The following is a 17,098-nucleotide window of genomic DNA, read 5'->3' as shown; positions in this document are numbered from 1 at the left end:
AGGTCGCATATGTGACACTGTTGATGGCGTTCTTTCTCGTTGCATAGCGAGCTGGATGTTACAGCGCCCCACAGACAGTCATGGTCTCTCGGTGCCTAACGGGTGTATAGGGTGAGCAAAGCAAAAGTGCCAGACAGATATCTGCGAAGCGTTTAAGAAGGCTTTAATATTCATACATACTGTTACTATTACCCTAAGCATAGGGCCAATTGCAATGGCTAAGCCCCATGAAATTTTCATATCAATCGCACTTCCAGCCCCCTAGAATGACCAGTAAATCATACTTGGGACCAGGTAGGTCGAGCGGAGTTTCTCAAGCTTAACAGTAGAGGTTCCGACACCCGAAGCAGATTTTGCTCTAGGTGGCCGCTGCAAGCGCCTCTCGCGTGTGAAGCATGCGGGCTAAGTGTGCGTGCTCAATGCAGAAATTATCCCACCGCATCAGCCATCACAAGAGGGCGAATTTGAGAGTCGCGGCATTGCCGTCGACACCGAATGATCTGGCCGGATGAGAAAACTCTCTTCGATGACGTGGCGAGCAAATTGGCAGTTCCAGCAACAACTGCTATTCTTCAGAAGCCTAAGTACGATAGCCTTCACAAAGCAGACGCGGATCGACGAGATCGCCACTTTGAACAGGAAGACAAGAAAAGGCGGAGAAGAGCTAATTTCAACACCCTAGGGAACGCTAGTACGGACACTGGCAAACGGAAGAGTAAAGGAAAATGGTTCGAAATTTAAACTAGAAATAGGGAGTCAAATGAAGAACTTCCTCCAATCGACATAAGTGCCATGGGACGTACAGGATTCAACTGTCTCTAAGAAAGAGGAAAGACAAACAAGGAAGTCGAGATCTTCTCAACTTCACTCTACGAGATTGACCATATCATTGATGTGAAGAGCACTCAGATCAAGGATCCCGAAATCGAAGAAAAGATCCGACGAGCTACCACCATACAAACCAGGAGTGGATAACGATATTCTCCTTGAAGCAGAGGCTACACCTGGGTATTGTCCTCTCTATAAACTGACTCTCGACAAGTTAAAAGGTAGCGAAAAAATACATTCTTGATAATTTGAAAAAAGGTTTCATCGTTCCTAGCTCAGCTCCGACAATTTGATTGCCACGGTATATCTCTCTCACTCATACATGACGTATGGCCATCGAACGGACTTTGGGGATTTTGCAGGTTGTGGATATCGTTGGAGGCACTGGCGCTTTCGACAAGTGCGAGAATCAGCTGAGCTACCCTGCCTCCAAATATGACAACCTGAAGGCTTGCTTCTAGTCCTTCTATCGTTTTTGTTGATATGTATTACAGCCTGTAGGGCATACTTTGTGTAACCCTCGTAGTAAAACTTTTGAGGCTTTTACGTTGTGTGGGCTACCTAAGTCAACTTGATTGTTGACAGTATTGCTTTTGTGCCAGTCGCGCAATCCGGTATAAATTGCCAGGATGGTGGATACAGCAATACAGAGAGTTGAATACCATTGATTGGACCCCTACATTTTACAATACGGAATACTCCGACAAAGATCACTAGCCTGAGGGGGAAGTGCTGCCAAGGAAATTCTCCACGAAAAAGGTACACCAGAACGTAGCCCAGATCATCGCGCCGCGACAACATGTGACCGTAATGACCGTTGGCACTGACGAATACAGTCAGCCTAATCTTATAACTATGTATGTATTATTTGTTCGAGGCTCAATCTTATGATGAAAATATACTATAGTAGAGTATATCTCTCGATTTGTACAATTATACGTTTGGAACAGTGTACCGACGACATCTAGTTGGTCAGGAGTTGAGTAGTCTCAACAATACCCAAAAGTAGCATAAAATTCGATTTATCATGGTCAATTAATTTAAAGCTAACTCTGTATAGGTCTGTTTTGACGACTGTCAAGAATTTGGACCAGAAGAATGATCTTCGAAAGTTGGAAGGTGTAATGGAGGCAGCGTTTGATTCATTCTCTAACCGAGACGAAGTTCAGTGTTACCAGGGCACTAGGACTGAGATTCCCCGGCAGATAATGGAATGGGCTATGTCACTGTCTCAAAAAGCCATTCTCCGGTTGGAAGGCATGGCTGGGACAGGAAACTCCACAATATCGCAGACGGTGGCCAGGTCGCTGAGGAACAGCAACCACCTAGGTGCCAGCTTCTACTTCAAGAGAAGTGAAGGGGACCGAGGGAACGCAAAGAAGCTTTTCCCGACACTTATAAGGCAACTGATGCTTAGGATCTCTGAGCTGAGGTCTGGCGTGCGAGAAGCACTCCATGATGACCCTGATATTGCGACAAAATCGCTGAAAGAGCAATTCGAGAAACTACTCCTTCAACCGCTGCTCAAGATTAACCAACTCGGCCGACAACCTCAAATTGCTGTGACAGTGATCGATGCTTTGGACGAATGTGAAGAGGATCAAGATGTCCGAACCATAATTCGATTGCTACCTCGTCTACAGGGGGCAAAAGCGCTTCGCATTCGGGTCTTCTTGAGTAGTAAGCCTGAACTTCCAATCAAACTTGGTTTTTCAGAGATCGTGGATCATGATTATCGGGATCTAGCTCTTCATGAGATACCCGAGGAAGTGACAGAACACAATATACGGATATTTCTCCACGACCGATTTATGAAGATCCAACACGATAGGAAAATTTCTCGAGATTGGCCTGGCGATGACGTGGTCCAACAAATAGTCAAAATATCTGTTCCTTTGTTTATTTCTGCTGCTACTATTTGCCAATACATCAAGCGCTCAAAATTAGAACCCACAACACATCTGTCAGAGCTCCTTGGAGATTCCCGTCGATATGCAGGGAAAATGTATAACCCATACATGCCAGTTCTAAGGCGACTCCTCGACGATGAAGAGAGTGATGAGTCTGAGCAGCAGCAGCTCCTGCACCAATTCCAGAAAATAGTCGGTGCTATCCTTCTTGCTGTTCCGCTTTCAACAAACACGCTGTGGCTATTTCTTGGAATAGAAGCAAACCGGATTAGCAACCTGTTGGATTCTTTCCGGTCTGTTTTAAGCGTTCCTAGTGATCGAGATTTGCCTGTTCGGATTCTACATCTTTCTTTCCGAGATTTTTTGGTTCAATCCGAAAGTGAATTTATTGTTGACCAGCCAAACAAGCATAAGGAAATTGCTTTGTTATGTCTTGAAAAAATGAGAAGCCATCTACGGAAAAATATCTGCAATCTAGAAGGCCTTGCAACCCGTAGGGCCGACATCAATCCTCAATCCTTACGCAACACTTACCGCCAGAACTACAATACTCATGTCGCTACTGGATACATCACCTCAAACAAAGTCCTATCTCGCCATCAGAGGCAGAGTTTGTGTTGCTTTTTCTCCATGAGCAGTTTCTACACTGGGTTGAAGCAATGAGCCTACTTGGTCTTGTATCCGAAGTGGTGGGGATGCTGAATCTCCTTCAGAATAATGAACTACTATGTCCCACTGAAAGTCATATAAAATTTATACTAGCAGAACAAGGGCGATCACTATTCCGTAATTTCCGAGATCCTGCATGACGCAAAGCGCTTGATCCTGAAGAACCGCCAAATGGCCGATCATGCGCCCCTTCAACTTTACTACTCAGGACTTGTGTTTGCAACTAAAGAAGCTATAGTCCGTAGGAAACTTGGAGCAGAAATGGCTGATTGGATATGTCCATTACCACGGGTTAAGGAAACCTGGAGTTCAGAACTGCAGACCCTCGAGGGCCATTCAGACTTGGTTCGGTCGGTCGCCTTCTCACCCGACAGCGCGCTGCTGGCATCCGGCTCCGATACCAAAACCGTGGGCCTCTTGGACACGGAGACAGGTGTGCTGCAGCAGATCTTTGGAGCCAATGGACGAATCACTGACGTTGAATTTGATCACGATGGATCCTCTCTAATCACTAATCTAGGATTCCTTGATGTTCAATATGGGCCTGAAAATCATGCGACTAGTTCAAACAATCTGAATCCTGGGATCCTCATCGAGCAACAGTGGATAAAGCTGAACGGCAAACATGTTCTTTGGCTTCCTCCTGGGTCTCGGCCTAGCTGTTCCGCGATCAATGGCAATTTACTTGCGCTAGGACACGGATCAGGGCTCATTTCGTTCATAGAATTTCAATTCTAGCCGGTGTCAATCATTTATATTACTGTTCCTTCTTATATTTTCTAGTCTTTGTGTAAAAGAAGGGCCTGGGAGGAGAAGTCAATTTATATGGCTCTACGGTGTTTGTGGAGTGTTCCATTTATTTCCACTCCCGCACCATGGGGACATCCATCAGCGTTGCCGGCTCTTTAGTCACCTTGGCACGCTCAAACTCGTCTACTCCATAGGGTACTTGCTCCGCCGAGATGTTGACGGCCTCGCGAAGGTCCCACGTCGCCAGATTCCTGACGAAGAGTCCAGTCTGCTCCGCGTTGACCAGATTCCAGATTCGATACACTCTATTCCGTTGTGGTTTGCCATAGTTGACTAGTTCCAGGTCAATGAGTCCATGAGTAGATGTAGGAGGCTTCGAAAATAGTAATCATAAATTAAGGCGCAGTAAAAATAAATATAAAAAACATACCTTCAGGACTTTGGTGGAGGCCCTAGCCAAGACCTGATGCTCGCACGCATAGCTAACTGATGTGCACTCAGTTGACGGCCTAGCGCCTTGACAAATGAGTCCATCATAATTGAACGAGTACAAATTAATGACGCCGATTTTGCATTTCTCTGTAAATTGTCACTTAGACGTGCGGAGTGGGAGAGTGAAGGAAGACCTTGACATATTCACGAGGCCAACACCTGATTTGTTCACAAATCTATCAAAAGTTCTGGTCATAATGACTATTCCATATAATGACGATACAAGGAGTCATGTAGTTATCGCTTGGCGCAAAGTACCGAATAGGTAATCTAACGAGAATATTGATACTCCGGCGCTATTCGTCATACGGTATAGCGTGTCTTGGCATTACGGTTCGGGAAGTAATCGAAGAGTGTAGGTGGTGACACCAATTTCGCGAACTACTGTACCATCGATATCTAATCTCTCCTTTGTGCCTATACTTCTCACGGCAATAGTCATGACAATCGGATGCCTTCACCTAGGCCTATCTTTTGATAAACTAGGTACTCGTGGTTAAGTACACGGTCTGCGGGATGAGATGACCAGTAACGACGTTGCTATTTGATCGCAATTATCTCTCGGGTGTGATAGTTCGTTCCTAGCATCTCTCGGGTGTGATAGTTCGTTCCTAGCAATGCTCAGGATTTATGAAGGTGCTCGTTGTAGGGCCGCTGCTCCTACCTAGAAAGCCATCTGCAACGTTTCCGTTACCCAACTCCCGTCCGGGAGAGCCATCGAATGACCACTTGACGTCGAGATCATTGTTCTACAATTGCATCAAATGATTGTTTCTCTGGATACGACCTCCAGCGTCGACCATGATTGGGAGGTAACAAGCTACTTAGGAGTTTGAGCGGACAGGCTGAGACCGACGAGTAAATTGAAGCTCGGTTGAGACGGATCTTAAGACAAGGTGTATATATCAGGCTGAGATTACAGCAAGTGATGGTGGACACGGAATCAGGCTTTGGGGAAAGTTTGAGTAATCATGGCCCTTTTCTTGAGTCATCGTTGGCATTTTCACCAAGTAACACGTTGCCCCGCCTGACTGGTCAGTGAATGAAAGCAGGTTCGCACAGCCTTCTCTTGTAATTCCAGATTAAGAAACGCAGTAAGCCCGTTCGGGGAGGGGACTTTCTTTCGGTCTCACTGCCGAGAAGCTAAGTATCATGAAGGTTCTTTCAGGAGGCTCGACCTCGTTTCGAAGATGTCATCGCTTTCTGCACTCCGCGCATGTTAGTAGTAAGTAACAAATCTATGGATGCCACCAGAGAGATATGGCAGAGGCCATTCCACGTGACAACTCTTATACGCGCATGATCTTACGTACTGCCTCGCTTCTTAATCACCAAATTTGTTATATTTATGTCTGGCTATGGAGCAATGAGCGGTTGTATCCGTCATGCGCAGTCCGGGACCCGATGGTCCTCAAAGCGCCCCTCACCGAAGCACAACATACATACGGCGAAGCCCATGCTATATATCGCGGTGGACGGTATTTTGCCAGTCACTTGTACTATTGGATCAGGCCCGGAAGCATGGCTATGTTTGTTATATCAAGGAAGAGCTGCACCATCGCACATTAAGGCCCGTGATAGCTGGTGCTGAATGGGTTCTGACTGTCGAGTATCAAGATTAAAGCTTTGCGAAAGCCAGTAACATGAAGTGTGCCTCGAATTTGGAAGGAATACATTCCCAGCTGCGAAGTACTAAACGCCTTTTGTATAACTTAGATTTATGCCCAACTTGCATGGCACAAGAAGCCCCGGTTGGCAGAGAGAGTGGGTAGTACTAGCGGCCTATAAGCCAGTAAATTGTGAACATACAAGCACGCCTGTTGATTAGAATACTTCCACAATACACCACGCATTTTCTCCTATCTTGTCTATCAAGTTATGGAGACTCATTGCAGGTCCGGTGATGCTTTGGTATCCAGTGCATTTTGTCTTTGTAGCGGAAACACAGTGTGGTATGTGAAAAAGAGTACCCTGTAGCCGTAGAAATTCGCGAAATGCCGTTTCCAGGTTAAGGGTACGTTGGAGAGCGCAACAGTTGGACACTCATCCATACGGATAATCGCGCGATTATTTTAGCGTATAATTCTTATCTAGGCTTTGTGGGTAGTTCTCTTCAATCTCCGGACCTGACGACCGACGGAACTTCTCTAGTAAATCTAAGGTACTGTGACATAATGCAACCTGAGCGGCTATGATGCATATAATGCTCCTTGGTCTCTCGCCGCAGGATTTAGGACATCTGCTTCATCTTCGAAGTAAGAATGGTTTGTTTTTATCGACCTTTGGAAAGGATGCCGAGTGAATGATTGTCGAAACGGCAGTAATCACACCATCCGAGCAAGCGGGGCATCTTTCATTCGTACCGTTGGTAGTACATATAGATGGTGCAATGTCTTCTCTAGCTTTTGTATTCTACCGTAATCTGTGCTAGGCTCTGAGTGGCAACCAGACGGCAAATTCCAAAATATTTTCGCATCAGCAACTCGCATCTTGGCTGATACATCGACGGTTTTTGCAACCGTCGACTAAGGGAGAGCCGCTGCGTTTACGCGTAGCTGGTTGAGCTCTACATGGCGGACACTGCAGGTAGATCAGCTGCGTAAGTGATAGTGGAGCCCCGCTGATTGGGTGGGATGTTATTCCGTCAAGGGTAAGACCTATTTCAATAGGCACATCTAGAGTGCTAACGTAGATTGTGCAGTATAAAGGGCTTTTGTAGTGATGCGTCAGGGTATTCGCAATAAAGGATGCATGTTCCAATTTCTCACCGAGCGACCGACAAATGTCCTTATCTTCAGGCCATCGGGAAAGAACCGCCAACCGGGCGCGGTACTGTCCTAGCCGGGAGTCAAAAGTTGGTGCTGATCGCAAAGCAGCGTAGAAACAAGACGCAAGCATTGCAAGCTGTAATCGATGAGTACTTTTGCGGGCATTCGGGCAGTCCATGTAACGTTCCACCGTGACGAGGTCTTGAAGCATGGCCGGATGATGCAGTGCAATTGGTGATTTTCTAAACGAAGGCTCCACGCGATAATGTTTACTGTTCCTTTCAGCCTTATGGAGAGTGTTTGAGAACTTCCCATACATAGAGTCTGCGTTCACTGCCCTGCTCAGGCAAAAGCCCAGTCTCGGAACCCATTCCGGAATGAGATACTGCAACCAGTTTCGTGAATGACTCTTGTCGGAACTCAAGAATTGCCCCGTACCAAAGCTTACTGGAAAATCCAACAGACGGCTTCCTAGCATAGAAAGCTCGTTTAGCTCCATCATTGCCACCCAAGTGGGGCAATTCGCAACGAAAACCCATCCTGAAGTCCATTCACTGGCTCAAATATCAGTGGGGCAGCGCAATCCTATGTAAAAGGCAGAAATGTTAGCTCATCAGGTTTTGAAACGAAGTGTGGCCAAAATCACCAAGGTAGTGGAAAACGCACGCTTACCACCATGACAGATCGAATGGTTTCTGTGTTATGTGATCCCCGCTCCCAGCCTCGCGAAGTATATCCCCATAGGAGCGGAACAAGCAAAGTTTCGAGTCAAAAGTTGTCGATGTGATAGCTACGTGCACGACATCTTGCTTTGCTTCTACGAGTCCCTCTCGCATCAAACCATCACCAAAAACGTCCCTAAGTATGTTACAGAATACATTGATGCCATACTTTGCCCCAGCACTATGGAGGCGGAGCAATCTCCTCACTAACCCTAACATTCCACGTTTTTTGCCAAAGATGTCGTTTGCCGTGGAGCAAAACACCTCAATGCAGTACGACAATGGCCATTGCATCAGACCAAGCGCAGCGCTGATTATTGAGCCTGTCCCATGGGCACATGCAGCACAATGATTCCCCTCTGACTTTTTGCAGCCCTATTTGCGCATCACGCCAAAGATCCGGATTCTACGGTCTCATTCCTAAAACCACTGCATCCAGAAAGCTTGTTAGACCCTTGCTGGCTATCCAGCTACAATCCCGAGAGGCATAGCACCATGCTTCGCTACACAACGGTCCGTATATGCTAGCGAAGAGCTCCGTATGAAGGAAACCTAAATATGCCAGCATGATCTGGTGAGCTCGGAGTAGGCATTCCTTATGGGGTGTTACATACCATGCGGAAGAAGGTCTCTATCCCCTAGAAACATTCTTGCGAAGATCGGGGCTAAACACACATTCAAGTCGATATCCTGGTCAGTAGGCAGGAGCCACTTTGCTAGGCCGTTCTGTTCCTGAAGACCTTTACCAGGCCAGAACCGCCTTCTAAACGCCATTGGATACCACGTTGCCCCTGGCCATAGGGTGGCCGTTTTGGGCGGATTCTGATGACTGGCTACGAATGATAGTTTTGCAGTGAGGTATCGCTCCAATATGTAGTTGATCTCCCCAAGGGTCCATAGGTGGCTTCTTCACTGCGCCTTTTCCTCGTCGCAATGAGGCATCCTTAGATGGCCACCAGAAGCTCCGATAAATTGGTTCGTTTGGGGTCATAAGATCGCACGGTCAAATGCTACAACACTCGCGAAGTCCATTGAGAAGAACTTCCTTCTTTCTCAACCAAAGCATCAAGGTAATTCTTTATGTCCATTTTATCTACTTTAGTTCGCGGTGAATTCGTTTCAAGAAGGATGATCCACTGCAGCTCGGTTTGGGCTCTATCGGGCTCGATACTGTCTCTAAATCTTAGCACGCCGTGAGCAACCTCATCTACGATTCGTGCTCTTATACATATAACGTCGCTGAACTCCAGACATAGCTGATGAAATAATTTGGTAGTGAGCTCTGGGTTCACAGAAAAACGCCGCTTGGTATAAAGAGATGTTGGCTCGGGACTATTGGCCAGAGATAGTTGCAAAAGGCTACATATGGCATTTTCGCCTCGGACATCATGCAATGATGTGTAAAGGCCAGGACCGTAGGCCTGTGGCTGTTCGCGGCCAATGATGGTTAAGCAGGCTAGCTGGGACTTCAACAGCACGTTCTCAGTGTAGAGCTCATACAGCTGAACTATGTTCAAGCTGTCCACATGGCAGTTTGGAAGGATGGCCCATGGTAAGCTGGGAGGGGCCATCAAGTGTCAGCCAGAATGCTATCAGGAATTCTCTAGCTCTGAAAGTTGACATAACACTCACTTCATATGCTCTTTCCTGTAGCCTCCTGGTCCAAAAAGGCGTCTGCACTTCACTCCCGTTGTCACGCTTATAAATGGCACCGTGGAGAGAAAACAACTCGGCTCATTTCTCTCAGAAAGGCATGTCAAAGATGGTGCACCTGTGTTGAGTCAAATTTGAGGATGGTAAGGCGACGGTAAAGTTTCTGCCGGTGGCACAGTTTCATCAATTTAGTTACATCGAGTACTTGTGCGAGGATGCCGTAGAAGAGTCAAATTTAGTCGCATACTTCCTCGTGCGATAGGGCACACAGACGCTACAAAAGAGAAGAAGTAAAACCTCTTAGAATGCCAGCGGTCTCGAAAGCCATGTACCACGACAACACCCCCTATCTTTGCGCACGGATCGAGCTCCAACTATGCTTCCAACCAAGTCTTTTCTGGTACGACCTCTAACAGTCGAGTCAATCAACGGCAGATTTCTCTAAGAAGACAAAAATTCTAGCCCGTACATGTAAAAGAATGTTACAGCTCGATCCAACCAATTTCCTGCAATTTCACTGAATGCAAATACCTAATCTATGGGGGTTTAGGACCTGTAGGCAGAGTGGAGATGACTCAATTGAGAGTTTGCGTAGGTCACCGTCATCAGGCGAATTGGGTAGGCAGAGTTACACTGCTATAGTAGCTATACCATAGCCTTTGATATAGCCCGGACAAATATTAATATTAATAGAAGAGCAATATGCCAGATGCAGCTAGGTCCCGCTCCTAATAGGCTTTATAGGCGGGTCCTATTCAGATGTAGAGAAAACGAGACATCAAGTTTACAGAGTACTTCCGGGGTCTAATTACACGCTTTTGTAGACACAAGTGCCCCTAAAGATATATACTTACTAATACAACAGTAAAATCATTAGTCAGTATAATAGCCATCACCTAAAACTTCCCCTTGAGTCTTTATTTACTCCTCCTTAGGCTTCCGCAGAACCCAACCGGACCCAGCATAAACCCAGGCTGGGGCCCCAATTGGGTTACAAACATAATAAACTTGCCAAGCGTTCTAATACAGCGTGTTTAAAGCTCGTTTTAGGGCCTTATATATATGAAATTTTATATTTATTTAAGATATATTATATAATAAATAAATAAATAAATAAATAATATAAATTAAAGTATAGATATATTAGATCTATATCTATATATATCCTTTATACTAAACCTATTAAGTTAATAGAAAATAGCTAATACAGAGAATACAAGAGCATAAAATTATGAAAAATTATGGAAAGTTGGGTTTTGCTGGGGCCCCAATGGGGCCCCAGCCTGGGTCCTGGGTTTGGGTCCGGGTCCGGGTTGGATATCTCGACCCAGACCCGGGTTGTGCGACAGACTACTCCTCCTCTCACAAAGTGATCAAAATCTACAGGTTATGAGAATTCGGCCTGACCATTCTGGATGGAACAAAGAGAGTACATTGTGGCTCTTTTCACGGCAAAGCCTACCGATCTTAATTGTACAGTATATATTTATCGGTCAATACACTGTGATTTTATTTTGCCGTTTGCTCTTTTGGTCACCGGTTCCGGAGTGGTTGACGTTAAGGTGACAAATAAGGAGCCAAATGTGGCCACAAGTCAGACTTGCCCTCAACTGATATTGTCTACTCTTGACAACATATTCTAGGAATGATTGGGTGGCGAGCGGATCCGTCAAAAGGCTGGTTAATCTGGACTTCCTTAGGTAAGACTCAAAGTTAGACAAATCACCTAAAGTTACTCGAATTTTTTCTTTTTCTTTTTTCTTTTATTCTTTATTTTCCTCTGCCGCTCTCAAATCCTAGGGCTATGTATTGTAATGGGGAGTATTCTAGAGGTAAAGAGACACTACGAAATCGCCTCGGAAGAGAAATCGCTAATTGGTCGCGCAGTATGGGGTGAAGTCAACCGATGTCCTTACCAGGACGCACACATGACCGGTCATGATCATGGGCCATTACTAGCAAACTTTGTACTTGGGATATGTATACGTTGGTGCATATGTCGCCTTTCTCCCGTCTTAGAATAGCTAATTGGCCTACAAGTTTGTGCAACATCTTTGAACGAAACTAGTATGTAGCCAGTCAGAAGAGAAAGCCCGTTTATTCTAGCCCCTATAGAACACATACGCCCACCCTAGGGTCTTTTTATCTTAATCTAATACCTGAAAGGGTAATGGAACTTCCTATGACGCAGGGTCACTGGCATCGGCACTAGTAATTTAGCATCTTTACGCGACGCATCTATATAATCCCTCAGTTCCTAGGAACTGAACCCTCCTTTGTAAAAGATATCTACGTATAGGAATTTTCAGCAAGCGAAAAGGTCCATTAGCACTCTAGTGGAGTGTGTCCTATCATCGCAGCATAAGACGTTGGAAAATGGAAGTCTACATTTTCTTGGCCCAGAAGCAAAATTTTGATTTTGAATATTTGTCCCATACGATCAAACTTGAGTTTGCTGTGTGGTGAGTGATTATGATGAAGAATGTTATTAAGCAGAGTTCCTATTGGACAAACGACAAAACTGGATGAGTGCACAGTTTCTCGACGACGTTGGGGTATCTCTGGAAAGTCTCATTGAAATGTTTGAAAATTTGAAGGCAACGTCCATCAACAAATAGTATATTCTATATTCGTCTTCGCTATGACGAGAAGACCGGTGAAGCGAACGCGATAGTTCCGCAAGTGCAGCTAGTTTTGCAGAATGTCATTAATGTAATAGAACGACGGCGCTTCGAATAGCAAGTTATCACTTTTTGCATTGCTTAATGCATGTTTCACATATATCTGGTTTGATACTTTATTACCGATCATTCAGCGGCTATCCCTATGGTATTAGGTACAATTTGCACCTATTGGGGTAGGAATTATTGCTGATGGCGCCGCGTAAACGCGGAGGGTTTCATATAGATTATATATTCTATCCGGCTGACGTTATTGTAAATAGGTATATCCACAATTTGGGTTAGAATTTTGACATTTTTTAGTTTACCTTGGCCTCATCGTCCTTCCCCCAGGCGGCCCCAGCGACAGCTAGGGTGGGGCGTGGGGAGCGGGCTTGTAGGGGTTAACGTCTAGACCTCAGTCGTTAGTAAAAAAATAGAGTCTCTTACATGTTATAGATGCCAGATCAAGCAAAGCATAAGTTTAAACTGATAGAACCAAAGTACCCCGAAGGATACGAATTTGATAGTGTTATATATATCTTGTCGTAAAGAATTATAGATACATATATGCTATCATATTATTATATGGGTTTGGGGGAGGAAACACGCGCGCTGTTACTCAAGTCTCATGGCTCATTGTAATTTATTAGACTAGGTGGTTGTACTAAGACGGATTTAAATACATCTAGACCCCAAATCAGCAAAATAAAAATCTTTAATTATCTCATTTCATTAACGCCGCATACGTTGCTACTCTCACAAGACTGTATACTTGATCGAGAAACAAATTTGTATATTTACGTATTCCCCGATGTTTGTAGGCGGACTTAAAGTAGTGTTTTATTCAAAATGGATCTAACGGGCAGTTACATTTGTGGTAATGTCAAAATTTCGACCAAGTAACAAGCGTTAAAAAACGCCCACAGTCTTGTTTGCAATTGCTCCGTATATACCAAATACAGAGGTAGAAGGAGGTAGAAGTGAGTGATGCGTTTCGAATGCTCCGCCCCCCAAAAAAAAGGCTTTAGGTGGCTACATATTGATATACTTCTTAGGGGGTGGAATTGCGAGATTGGTATGCGCTTCTTCGAGGATTGAATTCGCGGCGACAGTGATTTGTGACTGGTTTATCGCAGCGCCCACTTGATCGAAGTAATCAATGAATTGGCATAAAGCAGATTCTTGTGCAGAACTAAGCTTCCGACCATTAGGTTGGCGTTGAAATAGGGGTTTTCCACCATTCCATCGATACCGAAGCCGGCCCTCAGGTACGTTGAATTCACGCGCAGTTTTCGTGATATTGGGCTTAGATTGCTTTCATAAAGAATCCATTGCTTTAGCAATCTGAATCTCAATTTTGGCGTTGTCTTTAGCATGGTGATGGAGAAATTGATAGTGGAATGTGGTAGGTTGAATTTTGGAAAAAATCTGCAATTTGGGTGGCGGACCTCCCTGTGGAGGGTCTGGTATTTTTTACCAAAAAATTGTAAGGCCCGGTTACTAGATAACTGAGGAAGATGATAAACCGCTCCTACAGACAGTAGTAGTGATAGTGGGTTTTCTTTACACTGGCCCCTCGCCAAAGCGACATGCAGTCTACAATAACTAGTTATAAATGTATCCCGATTATCAAAATAAATAGTTTCAGCTTAAAATGCCATTGCGTGTTGGAATGAGAATCCAGGTTAATTCTTAGTAATTAACATGGAGCTTTCAACGCTAACCCTAATTCGGCATGCTTTATGAATCACTACCCGGTCCTTGCCAAGTAACCCTACCCCCTTCAGGTGTTGGGTTACCACACCGTAATGTAAACTCTTGCTCAATGTAAATTTTACACCACCCACCATTTTTACTACCATTTTACATCCTACCAACATGCCGGAAAAAAACCCAGATTTGGAGAATACCCTTGAAATTGCTCTTTCTGCATGGCATGCTCGAAAAAAACCAAAAATAGCCCCATTGGCGCGAGAATTCGGCGTTCCTTACAATCTGTTGTATAACCGGGTTCACGGTCGGGGATCTCGTTCGACGCGCCGTCCTACCAATTCGACATTAAATCCGGATCAAGAGCAAGCCCTAATTAGCTGGATCACTATATTAGATGATGCTTGCTCTCCACCAACTGCTAGAATGGTAGAAGGGTGCGCTAATTCAATGATTCAACGCGCCAATGCGGAAGAAAACACGTCGCGTCCGCCGGTTGATAAAAACTGGGTATACCGGTTTTTAAAACGTATCCCACCTACCCATAACCTTCAGTTTATAAAACAAAAACCAAAGGAAAAGAAGAGAATGGAGGCTGAAAATATTGGCTATCTTACTACTTGGTACTAGCGCTTAAACTAGTATATCGAAAGCAACAAATTAAGCCAGCGGGATATCTATAACTTCGACGAAACTGGCTTCCAAATTGGCCAAGGAAAGCCTCAAAAAGTCGTTTCAAAAAGCCAGACTCTATTTTCACCAAATGGAGGTATTGCTGAGGGTATTACCGGCATTGAATGTATTGCCGCCGATGGCTGGAAGATGGCACCTTGGTTCCTAGTTAGGGGTAAATTCCATATGGAGAATTGGTATAAAGATACCAACCTTCCGGAGGATTATACCCTAGTAACTACACCATGTGGGTATACTACAGATCAAACTGCAGTTCAATGGCTTCGCGCTTTTCATCTAGCAACTAAGGATCGTACTACTCGGGGTAGTAAACGCCTTTTGTTAATGGATAACCATGGATCCCACCGTACTCCAGAATTCATCAATTTTGCAGCGGAGAATAGCATTATCCCCTATTGCTTTATACCCCATACGACGCATATCTGCCAGCCGCTAGATAGCAAGCCTTTTCTTGCTTTAAAGCATTGCTACCAGTCTAATAACAACGCTGTTGTTCAATGGGGTGGATCGGTGGACCGAAAAGCGGATTTTTTTCGAGAAATTGTATCTGTTCGCAATGCTCTCACCACCCGAGTAATTAAGTCGGGATTTGCTAATTGTGGCATTTCCCCATTTAACTATGAAAAGGTGCTTAATCCGCTTGAAAAAGCTATGGATTACGGGGATGATCTAGTTGTCTTTGGTGAAGACGACGGATCAGAGGTTGATTTTCCTAGCTCTATTACCAATTCACCACCCCGTGGAATCTCTCGTACAAACGAGAGTACGCGTAAATTGGAGGCATATATCGAATTGCTAGATAGCGAGCTTTATGCATCTATTCAGCACCGAGCAAAGCTACTATGCCGGAGTGCGCGAATTTCAGCGGAGCTAGCTACGCAGCTTGCTAAGGATAATACCACCCTGTTACGCCATAAAGTCCACCGAGATGCCCGTATTACCAAGCGCCAGATCAATCTAGGGGGCCCCCTTACTGCTGGTGATGCCAATCGAATTATCCGGGCGCGAGAATCGAAAGAGCAGGTGCAAGAAGAGAGGCGGTTGAAAAAGCGGATTTCGAAGCCATTAACTACGGAGGATACACCAACCCCAGCACCGCATTTTATTCCATGGATTCCACCAATGGATGATATATCTACGATTTGAGTATTTGTTAGGATTCTTTTTAGATTTTTATAGGCGTTGTACGTTGAGAAAAATACAAAAATATTTCATGAGTTCTTTAAAATTTACATTGAGCAAGAGTTTACATTACGGTGTGGTAACCCAACACCCGAAGGGGGTAGGGTTACTTGGCAAGGACCGGGTATGCAATTCTCATGCCAAGAACTTTGACTACGAAATCGAGATTAGCGCCGTCGATGCAGTTTGCCGTCTACACCACCAATTCCTGTATACAACCGCCAGTTTGTTGTATCACAGGAAGTCATTTCAATTCAGGCTGCATGCAGTGCTATCACCGCTCATTCAGCTCTTTCTTTTTGGTTCCACCACTCCGTTTCTGTTACAAATTGATCAATTGAGGAATTCCAGAAGGCAGAGAAGGAGAAGCCTCTAAACATGGGCTTTTTTCTATGTATGAAGAGATTAGACAGTTTTACAATTTATTTTTGATACTTCTTTGTATTCATTTTGCAGAAGATAATCCTTCTATTACATGCTGTATAGTCTCTCAGTGTACGATTACAACATTGCGTGCGCAGCTACCAAAGCACTCACAGGCAAAAGGTGCGATCATTGAACGCTGTTCAAAACCCAATAGAAGATAGCCACGCATCTCAGGAAAAATACCATTTAGTCCACGACAAAAAGCGCCCAGATTGTGGATACTGAAGGGGCAAGTCAACGCTCACAAGAGGGTGTTTTCTGGCATCTTGTAGACATGGCGAATGCAAAGAGAATTACTCTGTTTATGTGCCTTACGTGGATGCGACATGCTTATAGCCGGGCGGCATTGGTGCGTGGGGTTGACCGTTGGCGCTCCCGCGTCGGCTTTGAGCTCACTAACTCGGTAAAATAGAGGCGCTGGACTTGGCATTTCATACGATGTCTTGATAAAACTCAATGCAGCCTATGGTGAGAAGATTCTCGAGTCATAAAGCCTTGACGAAGGAGGGGCAGGAGGTTTACTGGCTTATTTCTAATTTAGAAAGTAGAATACGCATTGCTATTATTACTTTTCTTTTCAAAAGGATCTAAATAAAGAATAGTGTGGAGACGTAGAGACTTAGGTCCCGACG

The 17,098-nt window shown here is 44.8% G+C and overlaps 1 protein-coding gene across 1 annotated transcript; it reads left to right on the top strand.

Moving 5' to 3' along the window:
* Positions 1-15,509: 15,509 nt before the first annotated feature.
* N7471_010427 (uncharacterized protein) lies at positions 15,510-16,004 on the top strand (the record flags this gene model as incomplete). The annotated part of the gene is made up of 1 exon (XM_057283146.1): positions 15,510-16,004. One exon carries the CDS (start codon positions 15,510-15,512, stop codon positions 16,002-16,004), a length of 495 nt encoding a protein of 164 aa, XP_057132125.1.
* Positions 16,005-17,098: the final 1,094 nt, after the last annotated feature.

Source organism: Penicillium samsonianum (genome assembly GCF_028829775.1).
Source record: "Penicillium samsonianum strain IBT 33392 chromosome Unknown utg000006l_segment0_segment0, whole genome shotgun sequence".
In the NCBI taxonomy this organism is placed as follows: domain Eukaryota; kingdom Fungi; phylum Ascomycota; class Eurotiomycetes; order Eurotiales; family Aspergillaceae; genus Penicillium; species Penicillium samsonianum.
Note: the sequence above shows the minus strand (reverse complement) of the source record. Positions and strands in the feature narration are given on the sequence as shown.